The 22,409-nt window shown below is 56.7% G+C and overlaps 1 protein-coding gene across 2 annotated transcripts; it reads right to left on the minus strand.

Moving 5' to 3' along the window:
- Positions 1 to 10,922: 10,922 nt before the first annotated feature.
- Positions 10,923 to 21,489, minus strand: CYGB (cytoglobin). 2 transcript variants are annotated; one of them, XM_009252065.4, is made up of 4 exons: positions 20,933 to 21,489; positions 15,015 to 15,246; positions 14,535 to 14,698; positions 10,923 to 12,187 (listed from the first exon to the last, which is right to left on the minus strand). In XM_009252065.4, the coding sequence occupies exons 1-4, from the start codon at positions 21,073 to 21,075 to the stop codon at positions 12,154 to 12,156; spliced, it is 573 nt and encodes a 190-aa protein (XP_009250340.2). In that variant the 5' UTR covers positions 21,076 to 21,489; the 3' UTR covers positions 10,923 to 12,153. The 2 variants fall into 2 exon arrangements, with proteins under 2 accessions (XP_009250340.2, XP_063574359.1); XM_063718289.1 differs by having other exon boundaries at positions 10,923 to 13,592; positions 20,933 to 21,436.
- Between the last annotated feature and the right edge of the window lie 920 nt (positions 21,490 to 22,409).

A 22,409-nucleotide genomic window follows, 5' to 3' on the forward strand; every position in this document is an offset into this window, starting at 1 on the left:
TCCCCCTCAAATTTCCTGCAATGTTTTTTTTTTTTTTTTTCGAGACAGAGTCTTGCTCTGTCATCCAGGCTGGAGTGCAGTGGTGTGATCTCGGCTCACTGCAACCTTCGCCCCTGGGTTTTTAAGCAATTCTCCTACCTCAGCCTCCTGAGTAGCTGGGATTACTGGCGCCTGCCACCATGCCCAGCTAATTTTTGTATTTTTAGTAGAGATGGGGTTTCACCATGTTGGCCAGGCTGGTCTCGAACTCCTGACCTTGTGATCCGCCCACCTCGCCCTCCCGAAGTGCTGCGATTACAGGCCTGAGCCACCATGCCCGGCTGCCGTTGTTTTTGTTTTTGTTGTTGTTTTTGTTGTTGTTGTTTGAGACGGAGTCTCGCTCTGTTACCCAGGCTGGAGTGCAGTGGCGCGATCTCGGCTCACTGCGAGCTCCTCCTCCTGGGTTCAAGTGATTCTCCTGCCTCAGCCTCCCAAGTAGCTGGGACTACAGCCACTTGCCACCACGCCACGCTAATTTTTGTATTTTTAGTAGAGACAGGGTTTCACAGTATTGGCCAGGCTGGTCTCGAACCCCTGACCTCAGGTGATCCACCCGCCTCGGCCTCCCAAAGTGCTGGGATTACAGGCGTGAGCCACTGCACCTGGCCTGTTTCTTTTTTTTTAAAATTTTCTTTTCTTCACTCTCGCTGTCATCTTATATGTATTGCCTTTGTAATCATATAGAATCCCCAGGAATGCTACTTCAAAAACTATGTACAAGGCCAGGCACCACGGTGTATGTACGCCTGTAGTCTCAGCTACTCAGGAGGCTGAGGTGGGAGGATGGCTGAGCCCTGCAGGTCAAAGCCGCAGTGAGCCCTGATTGCACCACTGCACTCCAGCCTGGGCGACAGACTGACAACCTGTCTCTAAAACAAAAACAAAAACAAAAAACTTTGTTAAAGAATTTTTTGGCCAGGCGCGGTGGCTCATGCCTGTAATCCCAGCACTTTGGGAAGCTAAGTTGGGCAGATCACAAGGTCAGGAGTTCGAGACCAGCCTGGCCAACATGGTGAAACCCCATCTCTACTAAAAATACAAAAATTAGCCGGGCGTGGTGGCCGGTGCCTGTGATCCCAGCTACTCGGGAGGCTGAGGCGGGAGAATCGCTTGAACCCGGGAGGTGGAGGTTGCAGTGAGCCTAAATTGTGCCACTGTACTGCAGCCTAGGCTACAGAGCCAGACTCTGTCTTGCGGAAAAAAAAAAAGGTTTTTGTTTGTTTGTTTGTTTGTTTTGTGTTTTTTTAAGATGGGGTCTCTCTGTGTCGCCCAGGCTGGAGAGCAGTGTTTAATTTTTTTTTTTTTTTAAGATGGGGTCTTGCTCTGTCACCCAGGCTGGAGTACAGTGGCATGATCATGACTCACTGTAGCCTTGACCTCTTGGGCTCAGGAGATCCTCCCACCTCAGCCTCCTGAGTAGCTGAGACTACCGGTACACGCTACCTGTCCAGCTAACTTTTGTAAAAGAAAAATTTTTTAAACAGAAAATTACTGTTATTGTTTTGGACAATGGACAGTATTTACTTTCTGGTTTTGGACTTAGACAAAGTCAAAGACTCACTTATCTCCCCCCCACCCCCACCCCTCCTACCTCTACTACAGAAAAGGCTCAGGGGAGGCAGGGATGGGCATGGGTCCTTCAGGTCCCTGTTTGGGGTTGGGCCTGTTTTCCCCCAGAGGAATGGCCGCTGAGGTTGGGCAAGGAGACTGATGCGCTCATAGCAGCTGGATGGCGCTCTGGGCGGTGAGCCTATCATCCTGCCCACATGACCTGTGCACTCACCCACCTTGTGAGGCCCAGTAATTCAGGACACCCCGGCCTTGCAGGAACTTTCTGTGCTCTGAAGGAGAAAGTCACCCGGCAGGGGCTGCTCTTGCTTCCAGTTCATGGTACACGGCTCAGTAATCACATGCCATTCCCTGGCCAGTCCACCACTGTCCACAGCAAACCCAGTCCTGCCTGCTCTTGGACCGCCGGTGCACCCTTCTCTCCTCAGATCTCCCCAGGTACCCCACAGCCCCGGCCCCTCAGGTCAGGAGCTTTCTCACGGCATTGAGAAGCACCAGCTGGGGTGGCCACCATCGTCCCTCGTCCCTTGTTGCATGTCTTCCAGCTGTGGCAGAGCCCACCTCCCCCTTCCCAGGCAGGCCCTTTAAGGCCATCCCCCAGCTAATGTCTGAAGTCTGTGTCCCCCAGAAATTCACATTTTGCAATTAACCCCCAGGTGATGGTGTTAGGAGGTGGGATCTTTGGAAGGGAGTTCATTATGATGTCCTCACGAATGGGATTAGTGCCCTTACAAAAGAGGCCCTCTCAGAGAGACCCTTGCCCTTCCACCAGGTGAGGACAGTGAGAAGGTGCCCTCTGTGGACAAGCAAGTGGGTCCTCACCAGACACCGACTAGAAGCCTCCTTGGTCTTGGACTTCCCAGCCTCCAGAACCATGTGAAATACATTTCTATTGTTTATAAGCAGTCCAGGCACCTGGTTTATGGAACATTGTTAGGGAAGCTCAGATGGATGAAGACATCCCCTCTTTTTTTTTTTTTTTTTTTTTTGAGATGGAGTCTTGCTCTGTCGCAGAGGCTAGAGTACAATGGTGCCATCTCAGCTCACTACAACCTCTGCCTCCCCGGTTCAAGTGATTCTCCTGCCTCAGCCTCCTGAGTAGCTGGGATTACAGATGTTCACTACCACACCCAGCTGATTTTGGCATTTTTAGTAGAGACGAGGTTTCACCATGTTGGCCAGGCTGAGCTCGAACTCCTGACCTCTCGACCTTCCCACCTTGGCCTCCCAATGTGCTGGGATTACAGGTGTGAGCCATCACACCCGGCCAATATCCCCTCCTTTTCTTTTTTGAGGACTTCCCTCCAGCAGTCTTGCCCCACCTCCTGACGCCCAACATTGCCATCTCTCTCTCTCTCTCTCTCTCTGTGTGTCAGGGATCAGGCCACACAGAGGGGCTGTCATCTCCTTCTCCTGACCCCATGTCCTCCTGCACCTCAGCCTCCTACCTCTCCCTGATCACCATCCTTTACCCAAACTTCCCACCCAGACCTCTCCCCTCCAGTCTCTGAACCAGCCAGGTCACGGTCCTGGGCATCACTCTGCTCTAGATGTAAGCAGAGAGCCCACACACTGCCCACTGCCCCGAAATGCTCTCCTTGCAGCCTCCTGGTTTTCCTCCCCAACCCTGGCCCCTATTCTCCATGATGCCCCCTCCCCCATCCTCCCTCCCACTGACATCCTCCTTCTGATCCCCTGTCCCCCTGGCTTCCCTTCCACATCCTTCCCCCACCTGGTGTCCCCTCCCCCTGCTTCCCTCTCTCCCTGGTCCTCCCTCTGCTTGCTCTCTCCCTAGTCCCCCTTCTCCCTCAGCCGCCCCTCCCTGGTGCCCCCTCTGTCTGATCCTTCCTATCCCTCCATCTCCCTGATCCTCCTCCTTCCTAATCCTCCATCTCCCGATCCTCCCTCTCCCTGATCCCTTTATTCCGGACTCAGGGCTGATGGCTCCAGGGCTCTGTCCTCGCCCCTCTTTTCTTCCCACACTCTTTTCTCAGTGAGCTCATCCAATCCCAAATTTAAATCTCAGCCCTGACATCTCTGTCCTGATTCAGGCTGGAGCCTCCAGTTGCTTCCTGGATCCTTCACGCTTCGTGTGGCCAAAGCGGAACCCCTGCCAAAGCCTCCTCTCCCCTGGCTATTTCCCCTCGAAAGTGGAGACTCTGTTTGCCAAGTTAAACAGGCCAGAAGCCCTGGAGTCCTCCTCAACTGTCCTCTCTTTCACCCCTCACATCCCATCCACCAGTAAATCACATTAAACCGGGTGTGGTGGCTCCTGTCTGTATTCCCAGCTACTTGAGAGGCAGAGGCGGGAGGATCCTTTAAGCCCAGGAGTTCCAGGCCGGCTTGGGCAACATAGTGAGACCCCATCACTATTATTTAAAAAGAGACTGGCCGGGCGAGGTGGCTCATGCCTGTAGTCCCAGCACTTTGGGAGGGCAAATCGGGAGGATCCTGACCTATGAGGTCAGGAGTTTGAGACCAGCCTGGCCAACATGGTAAAACCCCGTTTCTGCTAAAACTACAAAAACTGGCTAGGTATAGTGGCATGCGCCTATAATTCCAGCTACGTGAGAGGCTGAGGTGGAAGAATTGCTTGAACCCAGTGGGTGGAGTTTGCAGTGAGCCAAGATCGCACCACTGCACTCCAGGCTGGACAACAGAGTGAGACTCCATCTCCAAAAAAAAAAAAAAAAAATAGAGAGAGACTAAATGAGGTCCTGTTTCTCCTCTCAAACCCCTCCATGAGAGAAGAGGGAGGTTGCATACATGGGCGTGGACACCACAGAGGAGGGGGCTTGTCCAGAAGGGGCATCAAGGAAGGTTCTGGTAAAGAGGGCTCAGAGCAGCTCAAGGCTCCATGAGGAAGGGAGACCACGTCAGTGGTGCAGATCCTGGGGGTGAGTGAGCAGAGACCGGGAGCTAGAGAAAGCCAAATCTGTGATGGAGAACATGCCAGGTAAGACCAGGGAAGTGTGTTGGTGCCAGGTCGTGGGGCCCTCGATGGCTGAGGCGCTCGGACTGTCTTTGGGAGGTGACCTGGAGCCACTGGAGATCCTGGAACAGGAGCAGTGGTGGCCACAGAGCTGGCGGCCTGTGCAGGATGGACTGGGGAAGGCAGGGAGGCCACCCCGGGCTTATGCCTGAAGCAACCAGGGCAGTGGAAGAAACGGAAGGAGATGTGTAGATGGGCTGGTAGGACTGTAGCTGGTTGCTGTGGGGCGGGGGCAGAGAGGACCTATGATCAAGAAGTTAAAACTGCCGGGCACAGTGGCTCACGCCTGTAATCCCAGCACTTTGGGAGGCCGAGGCAGGTGGATCGCTTGAGCCCAGTAGTTCAAGACCAGCCTGGGCAACACAGCGAAAACCCATCTCTACAAAAAATACAAAAATTAGCCGGGCACGATGCCGCGTGCCTATAGTCCCAGCTACTTGGGAGACTGAGGTGGGAGGATTGCTTGAGCCCAGGAAGTGGAGGTTACAGTGATCCGAGATTTCGCCACTGCACTCCAGCCTGGGCGACAGAGTGAGACCCTGGGGATGATGTCTCCGTTCTTCCCCCAGGAAATAGTGAAATGGGACCTTGGTACTGGTGCAGTAGTAGGGGGCAGTTTCTGGACCACATGGCCAGGGCTGATCAGACCCCAGGTGGGCCCCAGGCAGGCTTACAAGGTGGCCTCCAATGAGAGCTTTGTCCACTCCAGCCGCTGAGAAAGGCTGGATCCAACAGTGTTTCTACAGCGTTTTTTTCAGAGGAGATTGAGAGCTGGTCACTCCGTGATGGAAGGAAGGGAAAGTGGAGAAGCCCGCCCAATATGAGTGGGATCCCAGGGACTTAAGGCTGTGGTGGGGGTGCGCAAAAGACAATGGGGGCCCTGATAATTATCAGAGGGTCAGGAGATGGTTGGGCTGGGAGCTGCCTTCCCCTAGTCTGCTGTTCAGTTCCCAGGCTCCTGGGCAGCTGCGCCGGTCTCTCCTTCCAGCAAGGCTGGGTCATGTGGCTTTCCCTGATCACCAGAGACTGGACTCCCTTATTTCTAAGCATGTCTTTACTGCACACTCCCCACCTCACTTTGTTTTTGTTTGTTTGTTTGTTTGTTTTGTTTTTTGAGACAGTCTCATTCTGTCGCCCAAGTTGGAGTGCCCTGGTGCCATCTCGGCTCACTGCAACCTCTGTCTCCTGGGTTCAAGTGATTCTCGTGCCTCAGCCTCCTGAGTAGCTGGGATTACAGGTGCCCACCACCACGCCTGGCTAATTTTTTTGTATTTTTAGTAGAGACAGGTTTCACCATATTGGGCAGGCTGGTATCAAACTCCTGACTTCAGGTGATCCTCCCACCTCAGCCTCCCAAAGTGCTGGAATTACAGGTGTGAGCCGCCGTGCCCAGCCTCCCCACCCTCACTTTGGGAGCCCAAATAGGCCTTTGCTCCTTGCCACCAAAAGCTCCTGCCCCAGTGTCTTCAGCCCTAAGGGCCAAGTCCAAACTCATACCCTGCGGCAATCAATTCTTTTACCAAAGGCATCCAATGAGCAACTATGAAACCTGCTGCCCTGTGGGGGGGGGGGGGGCACTTTCTGGAGGTCAAGAAGAGTGTGTGCTGGGCACGGTGGCTCATGTCTATAATATCAGCACTTTGGGAGGCTGAGGAAGGAGGATCGCTTGAGCCCAGGAGTTTGAGGTTGCAGTGAGCTGTGATTGCGACACTGCACTCCAGCCTGGGCAACAGGGCCAGACAGTGTCTCAAATAAATAAATAAATAAGATTTAAAAATGAGTGTTCTTTGGCTGAGGTCCCTTGAACGTGCTACAATAAGACACTACAATAAGACAGAACCTGGAATAGGGTGCAGCGAGTGAGGCACCGGCCTGGGGCCCAAAATTTAAGGGGCCTAGTAATCAAGAGAAATAATATTGAAATACAATACTTAAAAAAATCAATGTTAAAACAAAAATATCCATGATGAAGAAAAATTGATTTTACTTTTTTGTTTTTGAGATGGAGTCTCGCTCTATCGCCCAGGCTGGAGTGCAGTGTCATGATCTCAGCTCACTGCAACCTTCCCCTCCCGGGTTCAAGCGATTCTCCTGCCTCAGCCTCCCCAGTAGCTGGGACTACAGGATCGTGCCACCACGGCTGGCTAATTTTTGTATTTTTAGTAGAGACAGGGTTTCGCCGCGTTAGCCAGGATGGTCTTGATCTCCTGACCTCATGATTTTCCCGCCTTGGCCTTCCAAAGTGCTGGGATTACAGGGGTGAGCCACTGCGCCCGGCCCAGAAAAAATCATTTTACTTTGTTTTATGTTTTGAGATGGGGTCTCGTTCTATTGCCCAGGCTAGAGTGGAGTAGCACGATCACAGCTCACTGCAGCCTCGACCTTCTGTGCTTAGGCAATTCTCCCATCTCGGCCTCCCAAAGTGCTGGGATTACAGGCGTTCTTTAAAAAAAAATTGACCATTTATTAACTTTTTCCACTTGGTTCCAACTATGGGGGTGACATTTTCCTGAGTATGTACAAGGCTGCACAGAGAATTCCCCACTTCCTTCTCCTGCAAATAAACTGGGAAGGGATTCCTCCAGCTTCCTTGGTCTCAGGCTGCAGCGCGGCTGCAGCTCCCGAAAGCGAGGGAGGAAGCGGTCACCCCAGGAAGGTAACGGGGTTCGCGGCGCAGGAGGCGGCTCCCGGGTGAGGATCCCTCCGCGGCCAGCAGGGGACGCTGTGGGGCTGCGCCGCCAGGACCGTTTTGCCAGGGAAGAAGCCGCCGCGCACCCCGGTTGCTGACACCCACGTCGCTCACAGCCCCAGCTCGCCCGGGGAGCTGATCCACTTGCTCAGCTCCTGAGCGAGATAGCTAACTCTAGGTGTAGAGTACAAAACCAAAGCCCAGACGTTGTTCCTTACCCACTAGTCCCCTGCACCCAGGCATAGCCCACCCAGAATACCACGCCTTCCCCCAGCAAGGCCTCTGGGGTATCGTGTTTGTCCCAGGTCCATGTAGCATCCCCAGTCCGGGTCTGGCTGATTCGCTAATTGCCAGTGTCTTCTCTATTGGGAATGGAGAGCAGAGAGAACCTTCCAGAAGGGCCACATTCTCGAAGGATTCCAGTTTTGATTAGTTCAGAAGCCCCTTCACCATTCTCAAGCCAAGTGGTGTGAAATGAGGAGGGGGGTCTTTCTTCCCGGATGGTCTCCCCTACCCCCGACCTCAGATGCCCCTTTTCCTCTGATAGTCCCTATGGCCCATGGCTCTGTGACCCCCATTGGCTCCGGTTCCAGCTCTGGCTTGCCTGGGCCCACCAGGGGCCCTGGGCCCAGGACTTGGAAGCTCTCCTGGGTGCCTTCTATTTCTTTTCTTTTCTTTCTTTCTTTCTTTTTTTTTTTTTTTTTTGAGACGGAGTCTTGCTCTTGTTGCCCAGGCTGGAGTGCAATGGCACAATCTCGGCTCACTGCAACCTCTGCCTCCTGAGTTCAAGTGATTCTCCTGCCTCATCTCCCGAGTAGCTGGGATTACAGGCGCCTGCCACCACGCCCGGCTAATTTTTGTATTTTTAGTAGAGACGGGGTTTCGCCATGTTGGCCAGATTGGTCTCGAACTCCTGACCTCGTGATCCTCCTGCCTCAGCCTCCCAAAGTGCTGAGATTACAGGCATGAGCCACCGTGCCCAGCCTCTTTTCTTTTTCTTTCTTTCTTTCTTTTTTTTTTTAAACGGAGTCTCATTCTGTCGCCCAGGCTGGAGTGCAATAGTGCGATCTTGGCTCACTGCAACCTCCTCCTCCTGAGTTCAAGTGATTCTCCTCCCTCAGCCTCCCAAGTAGCTGGGATTACAGGCGCCCACCATCACACCTGGCTAATTTTTGTATTTTTAGTAGAGACACGGTTTCAGTAGAGACACGGTTTCACCATGTTGGCAAGGCTGGTCTCGAACTCCTGACCTCAAGTGATCTGCCTGCCTCGGCCTCCCAAAGTGCTGGAATTACAAGCATGAGCCACCGCGCCCAGCTGTTTCCTTCTATTTCTTTTCCTTTGCCTTCCGACGTGGCCCTGATGGCCTGACAGTCACTGTCCCCTGCACTGTGGCATCCATCCTCCTCCTCGTACCTGCCTTGCAAGGCAGGAAGAGACCGCGTAAGTTAGAGGTGACTGTGGCTCAGAAACACTGCGTGACTTGCCCAAGGTCACATAGCAGTGAGAGATGGAGTCTGGGCCCAGAGCCAGCACACTGTCTTTTGTCATTGCCTCCCTGGAAAGGCGGGGTCCGCACTGTCCTCTCTGCCCTGCACTGTTTCAGTTCACACAGCTCACTCTTGGCCCGTGCCGGGTACTTGTCTTGCTTTCTAAGAGTGGTTATTTATTGATTCTTTGGATTTCTACTTAGTTCCTCCCCTGTGCCAGGCCCAGGAGACAAAGGCAGAGGCTGCACTCAAGGAGTTCATGGTCTGGGAGACAAGACTCTTCCTGCGTGTCAGCTGAGTCTTCCCAGGCAGCCTGCAGGACTCCCAAGGGGCAGAGGCTGTTTCCTGCTTCAGCCCACCCAGGGCTGGTGACCTCCTGGTCCCTTCTCAGGGAGCTGCTGCTGCTGCCGCCTCCATCATCGGGTGGGGGCTGGGCAGGCCTGACCCAGCAGACTATGGGGTGAAGGATAGAGGGCTGGGGAAGGGGTCTGGGAGCTGAGAGCTCAGGGAAGGTGTTGGGGGTTTAAGGCTGATGAAAGCAGGCTTCCTTTCTCAAACACCCAAGGGCTGATCCACTGCATGTAACTTGAGCAGCAGGGCCGGGCCCTCAGCTTTGCCTGTGCCTGTGCGCAGCCTCCGGTGTTCAGGTCTAGAAGGTCAAGGTTCAGGCCAGGCATGGTGGCTCATGCCTGTAATCCCAGCACTTTGGGAGGCCGAGGTGGGCGGATCACCTGAAGTCAGGAGATCAAGACCATCATGGCCAACATGCCGAAACCCCGTCTCTACTAAAAAATACAAAAATTAGCCGGGCATGGTGGCACATGCCTGTAATCCCAGCTACTTGGGAGGCTGAGGCAAGAGAATCGCTTGAACCCAGGAGGCAGAGGTTGTGGTGAGCTGAGATTGTGCCATTGCACTCCAGCCTGAGCAACAATAGCGAAACTCCGTCTCAAAAAAAAAAAAAAAAAAAAAAAGAAAAGAAGGTCAAGGGTCAAGGTTCAAGGTTCAATCCTTGGCTCTATCACTAAAGCACTGGGACAAACAGGGCCCTTCTGCCTTCTGTCTGGATATCTCGCCTCTGATTCCTTCATCCCTATTGTACCCTTGCTGGGAGGAGATTTCCAGAACCAAATCTTAAAAACCTCCTGACTCTTTTTTTTTTTTTTGAGACAGAGTCTCACTCTGTCGCCCAGGCTGGAGTGCAGCGGCCAGATCTTGGCTCACTACAAGCTCCACCTCCTGGGTTCACGCCATTCTCCTGCCTCAGCCTCCCGAGTAGCTGGGACTACAGGCGCCCGCCACCATGCCCGGCTAATTTTTTGTATTTTTAGAAGAGACAGGGTTTCACAGTGTTAGCCAGGATGGTTTCGATCTCCTGACCTCGTGATCTGCCCGCCTCGGCCTCCCAAAGTGCTGGGATTACAGGCATCAGCCACCACGCCGGGACATGTTTTTGTTTTTTTTGAGACTGAGTGTTGTTCTGTCACCCAGGCTGGAGTGCAGTGGCACGATCTCGGCTCACTGCAACCTCCTCCTCCTGGGTTCAAGTGATTCTCCTGCCTCAGCCTCTTGAGTAGCGGGACTACAGGCGCGCGCCACCACGTCTGGCTAATTTTTGTATTTTTAGCAGCGATGCGGTTTCACCATGTTGGCCAGGATGGTCTTGATCTCCTGACCTCAAGTGATCTGCCCGCCTCGGACTCCCAAAGTGCTGGGATTACAGGTGTGAGGCACCGTGCCCGGCCTTGCCTCCTGACCTTTTAACAAGGCTGACCTCCCCCAACCCCCACAAAACCCCAGTTCCAGTTTCCAGCCCTGTGTTCCTGATGAACCAGGTGAGGAACCCACAGCAACCTTAATCCCCAATTTAGAGAGAAGCCCAGGGGGAGCCAAAGGTGAGACACAGGGGATGGGTCGCCCTTGGTGTGGGACGAGGGATGGGGCACCCTTGGTGTGGGACGGGGGATGGGGCGCCCTTGGTGTGGGACGGGGGATGGGGCGCCCTTGGTGTGGGACGGTGGATGGGGCGCCTTTGGTGTGGGACGGGGGAGGACTTTCAAGAAAAAGGCCTGAGTCCAGAACCAGGGATGGGGGACAGAGGTGAGGGCAGGTGGCAGGAAGAGACTGCACGAGTGTGCACAGGTACAGGAAGAACAGGTCTGTTTAATGACACAGCTGGGTCTGGGTACAAACATCAGAAACTAGAAAAGGAGGACAGGCAGTTACACAGATGAAGATGAGGATGGGCCAGGAGGGGACACAGGCATAGCAGCCACAGCAGCAACACATCCTTGAAGACGACACACGTGACCAAGGGGCACACATGGGGGGCCCCCCTGGCAAGCCTGACGCAGATGAATAGACAGGGCCGACTGCCGGCCAGGAGGAGGGTGGGGTGGGGAAAGCCCTCGGCCCTCGGAGCCGAGGGTGAGACCCAGGCGTGTGGTCCCGCCGACCTGCTGCCCAGCAGCCCGTATCCCCCGGGGCTGCCCTGGTGGCCAAGCCAGGTGGAGCTGGCGGTCGAGGTTTCTGGACTGAGGCCCCTCCCCCAGTGCAGTCATCCCATCCAGAACTTCGCTCTGCCCCTGCCCATTCTAGGGCAGTTGGTGAGTCAGTTCCTCTGAGGGAGTAGGGGGAGCCCATTCCTTTCTGCCTGGAAGTGGAATTCAGGAATGTGGGGAGCTGGTCTGAGAAGGGGCTGGGCTTTGCCGCCAAGCCGGGTTGCCCCAGCCCTGCCCCTCCAGGCCCAGGTCCTCTGCGCTGCTGTGGGATTTCCTCTTTGCCAGAACACTCTGTTCTCTGCACAACCGGAAACCCTCCCTGCCCCACTCACAGGTGGGCCAAACCGAGGCTTCTGGGCCCCGCGGATACACATTCTAGATATGTACGTGTGTATATATATATGTATATATATATTTATATATAGCTCGTATATAGAATATATCTGTATATATGGTAGATGTGTGCGTGATACTCTAGATGGTGATGTGGAGACCTGCATGCTGGCTGGGCTGATAGAAACGGGGCTGGTTTATTCCCTAAGGGACTCCTAGACCTGTCCCGCTTCCTGCCAGCTGCTCAGCTAGGTCTCTCTCTAACAGTGAGTAGAAAAGCTAAGAAGAGTGGGCCCCACTCTGCGAGGAGGAAGGGTCCTCCACCCTGCCCGCCGCGCTGGGGTCAGCATCCAGGCAGCCAGTGCCGCCTCCCGGCAGCTCCAGGGGGGACCGTGGCCGCCACAGAGGCCTCCTTCGGGGAAGTTGAGTCAGGGATTCCTCCAGCTTCCTTGGCACCCAGAAATGGAGCGTCAAGGAGGGTCTTCAGAACTCGGCCTTCTGCTCAAGGTGCTGCCAGGGACGGGGATGGAGGGAGGGGTCCTACGGCCCCGAAGAGGGCAGTGTGGCCGGTGGGCTGTGGACAAGATAGGAAGGGAAGGACATACGTTACCAGAGGCAGGGAAGGACCCTCGGAGGAAAGGGGGAGGACCTGGGGCTGGCGAGGCTCACTTCCTAACAAGAGATCTGGCACAGTGCAGTTGAAAGCAACCGTGAGACCCAAGTTCTAGTCTCTGTCCTGCTACGAACGTGCTGTGTGATCTCAGGCAAGTCTACTGGCCCATGGGAGCTCCGGATCTTTTTCTCTAAAATGTGGTCTGTCTCGTGACATAAACTGGGTAAAAAAGTGTTTCACAAACTGCAAAGCACAATACCAATGTGAGCTCTTTTTCCATTAATTCTGAAACGTGGCGCATTCTGTCGGGCCTGTCTCGTCCCTCCTCGGGCCACCCATCTGTATTCTCGTATTCTCGGTACACACAGCCCCCGCTGCAATCATTGCGCCCCCCCCCACCCCCCCACCCACGCAAAGGCGCACACCCTGGAGCAGAGACGGCTCAATAAACAGTGGCGCCTGGCCCACCCCTGCTTCCCTGATAAGAGAAGTTGGGCGAGGGCCTTCTAGGACTCTGCTCTGTAACTCCGTCCTGCCCTCGAGCCCATGGGGACCCTGGCAGCAGGGAGGCTCTGCAGGCTCAGGCCAGGGACACTAGGGGTGGGCTAGAGGATGTAAAGGGATGAGGGGACCACCCCACCACTTGACAGCTGGGAGCTAACCCCCATGGGATGCCAGTTTCCACGGTAGCCCATCTCCATTCAGTCCACAAGGAGCAGAAGTGGGCGGAGGAGGAGACTTCGGCCGTTTCAAAATGTTTGGGGTTTGGAGAGATCTCAGTCCCTAGGGCAGGGTGGGGAGGGCAGGACGGGCAGCGTGCTGGGGAACTTGGGCCATGTGTTTCTGATTCACTGGGGCTCGCGCCCAGCCAGCTCTCTTTCCAGTCCCTCTTGGCCCTTGTAAAAAAGCCCTTTTCTCTGGAAGCAGGAAGTCTTGTGTCTTGGCTGTAAACAAACTCATCTTTGGCAGCAGAGCCTGCCTGGGGAGAGAGGTGGGAGCGCAAGCAAGCCCCCTCCCCTCCTCTTCCCCTGTCTTTTGCCTGGACCCTCTGGGTGACAGCTGGTGGGGGGTGAGGGGGCAACCACAGCTCTCCACACCCTGCCAGTGCCCTCCTCTGGTGGGCCAACATCTGCTTGTTTCCCATTGACTCCCAGGTCTCAGGCAGGCCAGGGCCCAGCTGTGCACATCTGGAGTTAGCCTGGCTCCAGCCAGCAGTTCCCGAGGACTCCACTCTCTTGGGGTGGTGCTGACGGGAGAGCGGGGAGGGGAGCAGGAGCCAGCCCGGGGCCAGTGTGGTCAGCAGCAGGAAGGGCAGGAGGCCTGGCGTCCCCAGCTGCCCTCAGGGGACCTCCTCCAGGAGTTGTGCCTGTGAACAGAAGGGCCGGCAGTCTTGGGGGCCTGTGCGGAGCCTGGCGGGAGACGCCGCCTTTTCCATGGGAAACTGCTGGGAATGTTTCTCTACCACGCGTGTCCCGGGCTGCTGGCTGACCTCTGCTTCCCATTCCCGCCTCCGCTCCTCTCGCTCCTTCCTACTCCAGCCCTGCCTCCGCCTCTCCATTCAGCTCCCAGAGTCAGCCTCCCCTTGGGGGCCCAGGGAGGCCGAGTGTTCCCAACCGCCACGTCTGGGGGCTAGCCCTCCCCTCACGCTCCGAGTCAGCAGGAGTCACAGAGGCCGGCCACCCTCCTTGAGCCACCTCCTGGGCCCAGAACTGGAAGCCCAGCCTCCAGGTCAGCCTGGAAGTAAACACCTCCCTGCTCGTGTGCGTGTGAGTGACACCCATGTAGCTGCCTCGTGGGCTGGGGTATATGTGTGTGTGTATATGTGTCCTGGTGATCCTCCTGGCTCTACCCCTATTGAGGAAGAGGGCATTTAGCAGCGCTGGTCGGCATGAGATGAAAAAACAGCCCCTTGTGATTGGCACCCAGGGAGGAAGTGGCTGGGCTGACCTGGGCTGCCTCTGAGCCTGATGATCTGACCTTCCCGCCAGGAGCCTCTGGCACCTCTCTGCCTGGGCAGCTGTGGCTTTGGGTGCTCTGAGCTCTCCCTGGCTCTAGGGAAGGGGAAGGCTCTTTGGGAGGATTTTTGCTTAGGGCTCATGGCTCTGCGCAGCCTGAAGTCACAGGGGAGCCATCTTGAAGGCCTTTTCCTGTTATGCCCGTTCTTACATGTCAGACCCCAGGGTTGGCCTGCCTCAAGTGTGCCTGCCCAGGTGGTCTGCCCCAGGGCCCCAGGAGAGATGGGAGACCTCGGGGACAGCAGAGGACATGGCGGGGAGGCTGCCCAGCCCACCCTCACCCGCCTCCTCACGTGGTAGCGTTGGGGACCTGCTGCACCCAGCCCACTTCCTTGTAGGCAGCCGTCACGTGGCTGTAGATGAGGCCACGCAGCTTGGCCCAGGCTCTCTGCGTCTCAGGTGGGAAGTCATTGGCAAATTCCTCGGCGACCACCTCCAGAATGACCCCAGAGAGGATCTGGGGGCAAAGGGAGGAAGGGGGAGTGAATGCCTGGGCGCCCTGCGTCCCACAACCCCCAGGCCCCTCCGCCCCAGTGTGGCCAAGAGGATCATTCCTAACGCAATAGTCTGGCAGCTTTGGGAACCCGGTGCTCTCAGGACAAGGGTTGCCCTGGACCCAGCCCCTCCATCCTGCTGCCGGGCACTGCCCCTCCCTCTCGCAACCACTCCGGGGATCACCTCTGCTGCCCCAGAGAGCCCTCGCAGAGCCTGCGAGCTGCAGATGGCCATGACACGTGGGCGGTGGGGGCTCTGCAGCAGATCAGGGCGCATACCTTGAAGTACACGGGCTCCACCTTGTGCTTGAGGGCGTGGGCTTTCCCCACAAGGGCGAGCACAGAGGACACCTTGTCGGGGTCGTGCAGGTTCTCCACGACAGTGTTGAGGGCCCCCATGACTCGGCAGGCGTGCTTCCGCAGCTGGGGGCTCCGCTCCATCTCCAGGGGATCCTCCATGTGCTTGAACTGGCTGAAGTACTGCTTGGCCGAGGGGAAGTTCACAAAGAACCTGGCAAGAGGAACAGGGGTGGTCGCTGAAGCTGGAGGCTGCCTCGGGCCCACCCTGAAGCTGCCAGGATAGTGGGGGCTGAAGAAGTGGACCCCAGTGCCCCCCACCCCCGCACCGTCACTGTTTTCACTACCATCCGTAGACCTCAGCATAGACCCTCCTCGCTCTGGCCAAGCCGGCTCGCCCCTACCAAATCTGGCCACATCTATCTGCCAGGCTTGCTCAGGCTGGTGGCTTCCTCTCCCAGACCTCTGTCTTCCTCGCTTCTTGCTTCCTTCCCAAACTCTACATCTCCTTCAAGTCCTGCTCTAGTCATAGCCAAGAGGGTAAGAGCTCAGGTTCTGGAATCATGAGTTGATCTGAAATTAAATCCTCTCCAGTTGAACTGAAATTGTTCTGACTCTCCCAAAATACTGCTTTCATGAAGTCATGCTCATGCTCAAAAACATTCAATGGCTCCCTATTGTCTGCCAAAGTGAAACTCCTTCACCGGGCATTCCAGACTAGTGAACTGTCCCCCACCCACTTCTTCAAACTCATGTCCACATTCCCCACTATACTCGCATCATCCCTGTCCTGGCTCAGCGGCCTTGCTTACTGTTGGGAAAATGTTCCTCGGGTGAGCCACATTCCTTTCTACCACTCTTTTCCTGTGTCAGACATGCCTTACCTGGAGCAGGCTGACCCAGGGAAAATACTTTGCCCCCGAGGCCATTGGCACCACTCAGGTGACCCTCCCTGCCCTCCTTCCAGCGTGTCAGACTGGATCCCAAGGCTCTCACGCACCCTCTGACCCCCTGCCCTAGCTGGGGCCCTGCAGTGTGGAAAATGACAATGGCTTTTTTTTTTTTTTTTTTGAGATGGAGTCTCACTCTGTCATCTAGGCTGGAGTGCGGTGGTGCAATCTTGGCTCACTGCAACCTCTGCCTCCTGGGTTCAAGTGATTCTCTTGCCTCAGCTTCCTGAGTAGCTGGGACTACAGTCATCCGTCACCACGCCCAGCTAACTAATTTTTTGTATTTTTAGTAGAGACGGGGTTTCACCATGTTGGCCAGGCTGGTCTCGAATTCCTGACCTCAGGTGATCCGCCTGCCTCAGCCTCCCAAAGTGCTGGGATTACAGGTGTGAGCCACCACGCCCGGCCAACAATGACTTTTGCACCTCCCCTCCCTGTCGGGGCTGGATGTCATGTGAGACACGGGCACGGACTCAATCAGAACTTAAATAACTTAAGTGAATCCCCAGAAAATGTATGGAGTGTCCTGGACCTGTTCTTCCAGGTTGTTCTGCCCCTTCGTGTGTCCCCTTTGTGATCAGAGAGAGCTGATAATTTGTGGAAGCAGCCCTTTGGCCAGGAGTCGAGTCTCAGATGTGAGGGCTGGAACAGATACGGAGAGGGCATCTGGCCGGGTCATCTCTGCTGGTGGTGGAACTGCTATTGGTGGGGGAAGTTTGCACAGTGACCAGGGCACAGTCTGTGTGGAGACTCAGGAGGGCCCCTCTCAGAGGCCAACTGTGACCTTGGGCAAAACGCTTCACAAGCTCCCTGTTTGCAGAAGGGCGAGAGGAGGGCCACCGCTCACTGCTTCATGGATACACGGGTGAGGACACGTGAGGCAATGGGTCTGAAAATACATTGAATTTTCTGGAGAAGCACTGTAATGAGGGACAAATGTGAAAAAACCAATTTGGACTTAAACTAGCATCTCAGACCTTGGAGGTTTTACAATTGCAATAAAAAATAATGATATGGCCGGGCAGGGTGGCTCACGCCTGTAATCCTAGCACTTTACGAGGCTGAGGCGGGTGGATTGTTTGAGCTCAGGCATTTGAGACGAGCCCGGGCAATGTGGCAAACCCTGTCTCCACAAAATACAAAAAATTAGCCAGGTATGGTGGCACACACCTTTGATTCCAGCTACTCAGGAGCCTAAAGTGGGAGGATCACTTGAACCCGGGAGGCCAAGGCTGCAGGGAGCCAAGATTGTGCCATTTCACTCCAGCCTGGGTGACAGAGTGAGACCCTGAATCCAAAGAAATAATGATAATAATAATAATAAAAGGCCAGGTGTGGTGGCTCATGCCTGTAGAACTTTGGGAGGCCAAGGCAGGAAGATCACTTGAGGCCAGGAGTTTGAGACCAGCCTGGGCAACATAGTGAGATCCTGTCTCCAGAAAAAAAGAAAAAAATTGGCTGGGTGTGGTGGTGCCCATCTGTAGTCCTAGCTACTTGGGAGGCTGCAGCAGGAAGATCCGATCGCATCAGGAGCCCAGGATTGGAGGCTGCAATGAGCCATGATGGCGCCACCGTACTCCAGCTTGGGTGACAGAGCAAGACCCTGACACAAAATAATAACAATGATATATATATTTGCCTGATGTGTTACAATGTTATTGTACCTTTTTTCTCTTCTTTCTTTTCTTTTCTTTCTTTCTTTCTCTTTCTTTCTTTCTTTCTCTTTTTTCTTTCTCTCTCTCTCTTTCTTTCTTTCTTTTTTTTGAGACAGAATCTTACTCTGTTGCCCAGGCTGGAGTGCAGTGGTGCAATCTTGGCTAACTGCAACCTCTGCCTCCTGGGTTCAAGGGATTCTCCTGCCTCAGCCTCCCAAGTTAGCTGGGATTACAGGTGCCCGCCACCACACCCGGCTAATTTTTGTGTTTTTAGTAGAGATGGGGTTTCGCCATGCTGGCCAGGCTGGTGTCGAACTCCTGACCTCCGGTGATCTGCCTGCCTCGGCCTCACAAAGTGCTGGGATTACAGGTGTGAGCCACTGTGCCTGGCCTGTTATTGTATTTAATTGCCACAGCTAAGCAGGTATTACCTCTATTTTACTCATGAGGAAACAACAGGGAACATTTATTGAGCACTTACTGTACGATCTCACTAATCCTTGCAATTCTCTCCTGAGGTAGGCACTGTTTTAATCCCCGTCCTATGAATTAGGAATTGATGTCCAAGATTGCCCAACAAAGTAGATGGCAGTGCCAGGAAGGGGCCCAGGCAGGCCCGCTTTGACAGTTTCCCTACACTGCCTGGAGAGACAGCTGTGCCAGGGGATTATAGCCTGGTAACCAGGTGTCTCCTGCCTCAACACCCACCACCGGGTTGTGGCCCTGAGGAATGACAGTCTCAGGGAGCCCCCACCCAGACCCTCCACGGTTCTTTGGCCCCTGGGGCCAATGTGCCTGGCTCCTTCCTCCTGGCTCTGCGGTGTTTCCACCTGAGACCCTCCTGGTCTCAGCCTGTGCTGCCAGGGAGGAGCCTCCACAGCCAGCCCTGGGGAGTTTCTCAGCTCCCAGAGGCATCTGGGCTTCCAAGAGAGCCTGAAATAGGCCTGTCTGAGTGTGAGGAGGAAGGTGTCAGAGTTACAACCAGGAGGGAGGGTGGGTGTTCCCTCTTGGTCTCCTGCCTGGCAGGGAATGGAAGTGTGGGGTCTGCCTCAGGCTCCGAAAGCAACGCCTCCTCCACCCCCACCAACGTGGCAACTTCTCCAGGTTGGGGGTGTGGAAGCGCAGCTGCCTCCTTCCGGCCCTGCAGGGCTCATAAGGGCTGAGGGCGCTGGCCTGGCGCAGTGGGGAGGGCAGAGGTGAGAGTGCTGCCCAGAGGGCTGCAGCTGGGGCCTCGACCTTGAGGATGTGTATGTTGTGTGTGGGAAGACGGGGCGCTGTGTCAAGACTGATGGGCCCAGGATCTGAGGAGGGACCTTCAGGAGCCCTTATCCCCCTTTCCTCCCCTTCCCCCACTGACCAGGCCCTGGACACAGACAGGAGGAGAGCAAAAGGAAAGCAAGGCCCTGTGGGGAGTGGCTGAGACAAAGCTGGGCCAGGCTGTCCTGGGGCTGGGCTCTAGTCCACACAGAAGTGGAGTCGGAGTGGTGAGGGGTTACTCTGGGCACTGAGTGCATTGGTAATGACCTCCCCCAGCCCAGGCCCAGGCCCCTCTAAGAGACAGGAGTGGGGAACTGGAAGAGGGGTGTAGAGAAAGAAATCCTTGCTGAAAACTCAGACTGCCCAGACACGGCCCTGGCCTCGGTGTTTCGTTTCTCCCTTGGCATCTGCCCTACCTGGGTCCCCTTCCTGGGGAGGTTCAATGGTGTCCCGAGATGTGGATGGTGAGCACTTCCTCCACGTATCCGCACAGGTACATGGCAGGGGTTGGGACACAAAACCTCCAAGGTCCTGAGGACCCTGCCTCGCTTCTTCTTGGTGACCCATGAGTGTGCCAGATGCATGCAAGGCCGGTGGGCTGCAGGTGCTGACACACGGCTGACGGCACCCTCCGAGGAGGCAGTCTGGCACGTCTGCGGCCCTGCTACCCACTGTGTGCTTCTGCGGGTGCCAGCACCTGTGGGGATTGGTGTTTCCGAGCGTCTAAGGTCCTAGTATCCCAATGTCCCTCTTAGCTTCCTGCCACTCCTGGCTGTGTTTCTGGGCTTGGGGGCTGCTGAGATAGCTGCCCCATCCTCAGGAGCGCTCCTCTAACTCCTTAGAAGTGCTTCCTGCTCTTTTTCCTCCAAAATCTGCTTCTGAGTTGGAATCAGGGCATATCACGGTGGAGCTGGGTAGATCCCAGGCTTGGGAGAGGCCACAGGGAGAGGCAGCTGGAGATGGAGCACGCCTGGGAGTCAGGGATGCACTAAAGCTGCCCTTCCAGAGCGAGGCTTCACCCCGTCTGCACATGACAAGGCTGCCCTGCTCTGTCCTAGATTTGAGCGCTTTCCTCTGCCAGGAAGAGGGGCTTGACGGTGAGCATGGTCTGGGCCTCCTCTGCCTGCACCCCCAGGGACCAGCACGTGTGGGCAGAGAGCATGGATTTGTAGCTAGAGTCAGTGACTAGCTTTCGAGGCTTGGACACATCACCTCTATGAGGATGGTGTGTGTGCTGTAAGCCTAGGTGTGTGAAGAACTGGGCGCTCTGTGTTTGTGGGTCTCTCGGGGCATGTGGTGCCTGAATGACTCCTAAGCCCAAGCCACTGCATTTCCTCCCTAGGTGGGAGGTTTTAGGGTTAGGCCCTGTCTCCTGAAGCTTCTCTCTTCTTCCCCTCACCCTCCAAACTCAGCAGGGATTGCATCCTAGGGGACTGTTTGCTTCTCCACTCACCTGTGCCTGCCCTGGGAGCTCCTGCTGGCCCGTCCCCTCCAGCAGGAAGGGGGCAAGCTGGGAACACTGGACCCCCGCGCTCTCCTCTTTCTCAACCTCTGCTCTTTGCTCTCTGTTCTTCCAAGAAGCTTTGAATCCGGCAAGCGGCTGAGCTGGAGACAGGGGTCTGCTCCTCTTTGTCCCCTTTCTTGGCTGAGCCTCGGTTTTCCCATCTCTAAAATGGGGAGCCCCTGCTACTCCCTTTGAAAGGCCAGAAAAATGTGTGTGTCTGACAGCTTGGCTGGGTGTCTGGGGTCGCTGGCCGAGCAAGGAGTTCTGAGGCCGGGGAGAGGAGGGGGACCGAGGTGCTCTCCTGCATCTGGTTCCTAGATCCTGGTGAGCACCGCGCCGGAGCCAGGGAAGGCTCAACCCAGGCTTCGTTCACCCCAAGGCGCCCCACGCCGCCTGCCCCGCCGACCTCGGACCGGCCCCATTCGCGGCTGGGGAGGTGGCGCTGGAGCTCGGACCCGGGCCCAGCCCGCCTCTGCCCGGAGCCGCTGCCGCCGTCCCTGCCCAGGGCCCGGCCGGGCCGGGCGATACACCTACCTCACCAGGATGGCCACCCCCACGTCCTCGCAGTTGGCATAGAGCCGGGCCCACATAGCCTGCACCGCCTTCCTCTCCGCCTCGGACAGCTCCTCGCTCCGCTCCCTGCGCTCGATCTCCATCTCGCCTGGCACTTTCTCCATGAGCAGCTCCAAGCCCAGCCCGGCTTTGCTCGGCGGCGGCGGTGGCGGGGCGCGGGGCGCGGGGCGCCGGGAGCCGGGGCCGGCTGCGTGCGCGGCGGGCGGGCGGGCGAGGGGTAGAGCGCGGAGGGAGGGAGCGTGTGTCTATGCGCGCCGAGTGTGTGTGTGTGTGTGTGTGCGTGCGTGTGTGCAGGGTATATGTGCGGGGGGCGGGGGACAGCCAGCGGGGGGGCGGGGATGTGGTCTGCTGGAAAATGTTTAAAAAAACAAATCCGCTCCAAACCCCCAGCCCCGTGTGGGTGAGCCAATGCCGGCAAGGTGAAGGCTGCGCGGGGTGGGGGCGACGCGACTGCCGCCCGCCCGCCCACCCGCAGGCCACGGCGGAGTTTCACCGCGGGGCGGGGCTCGGGTAGGTGTGGCCGGGGCGCTGGGGGTCCCGGGAGGAATGGGCGGTCACGCGGCGCTGGGCGGCGCGGGCCGCACAGGAGTGCGCCGGGGCGGGCGCGGGCCGGGAGCGCTGGGTTCCGGGTCCCAGTGCTTGCGGCGTCGCGGGTGTGCGCGTGCGGACCCTTCCCGCGGCGGGGAACTGACTCAAAGTCCAACACTTCGGAGCTTTCGCAGCGAGGCCGACCGCCAGCCCGCCCGTGGGGGCGAACAGGAGCCCCTCCGGCGGCCGCCGCGGACCTAGCTGGGCTCCCCTCGCCCGGGCCTTTCCCCGCGCCCCCGAGCCAGCCGCTGGGGGCCGTGGCGCCACTCCCACAGCTCTGGACGCCCAGGCTCTTGCGGGGTTAGCACGGGGGTCGTCCCCCTGCCCGCCCACCTCCCCGGCTGTCGGAACTTGAGCGCACCTCCGACCTCGGGCGCCAGAGGCCTGCGCCCCCTTTCCTTCCGCCCAGCACCTCCATGCCCTCGGTGCACGAACGCGGCGGCGGCGGCCAGAAGTCCCCCGTGGCTTATGAATGACACGGACAGGCAAGAACCAGGCGCTGCCCTGAATTCTGGTGGCAGAGGAAGTCTAGAGGGGCACCGGATAGGCCAGACAGGACCTGGCGGACAAAAAGTCTTGAGGAAGGCGCAGGCCGCTGGGGACATCTCAGCCCCCACCAAGGGCCCGATTCCGGGCCTGGGGGAGGCAAATCCTTCCTCCTGGTGGGGGCCCTATCCAGGGCGGTGTGAGATTGGGCCAGAGGTGGGGGGAGAATCCCATGGTACCTGCTCTGCAGCGGCTGCTCAGTCCTGGGGACAGCCTGAGGCCAGACAGGGCCTGGCAGTGTCGGGAAGAGATGTCACTCAGGCTCCCGGAGACCCTTGTCCTCGCTCAAGACTTGATGTCCCAT

This window comes from Pongo abelii, chromosome 19, assembly GCF_028885655.2.
Source record: "Pongo abelii isolate AG06213 chromosome 19, NHGRI_mPonAbe1-v2.0_pri, whole genome shotgun sequence".
NCBI classification, from domain to species: Eukaryota; Metazoa; Chordata; class Mammalia; order Primates; family Hominidae; genus Pongo; species Pongo abelii.

Coding starts and splice junctions, on each gene's coding strand:
- CYGB (XM_063718289.1), bottom strand. CDS start 21,075: ATGGAGAAAGTGCCAGGCGAGATGGAGATCGAGCGCAGGGAGCGGAGC. Junction 15,247..20,932: donor GGGGTGGCCATCCTGGTGAG/GTAGGTGTATCG, acceptor TCCTCTTGCCAG/GTTCTTTGTGAACTTCCCCT. Junction 13,593..14,534: donor CAGGTCCCCAACGCTACCAC/GTGAGGAGGCGG, acceptor TTCTGTTCACAG/GCACAACTCCTGGAGGAGGT.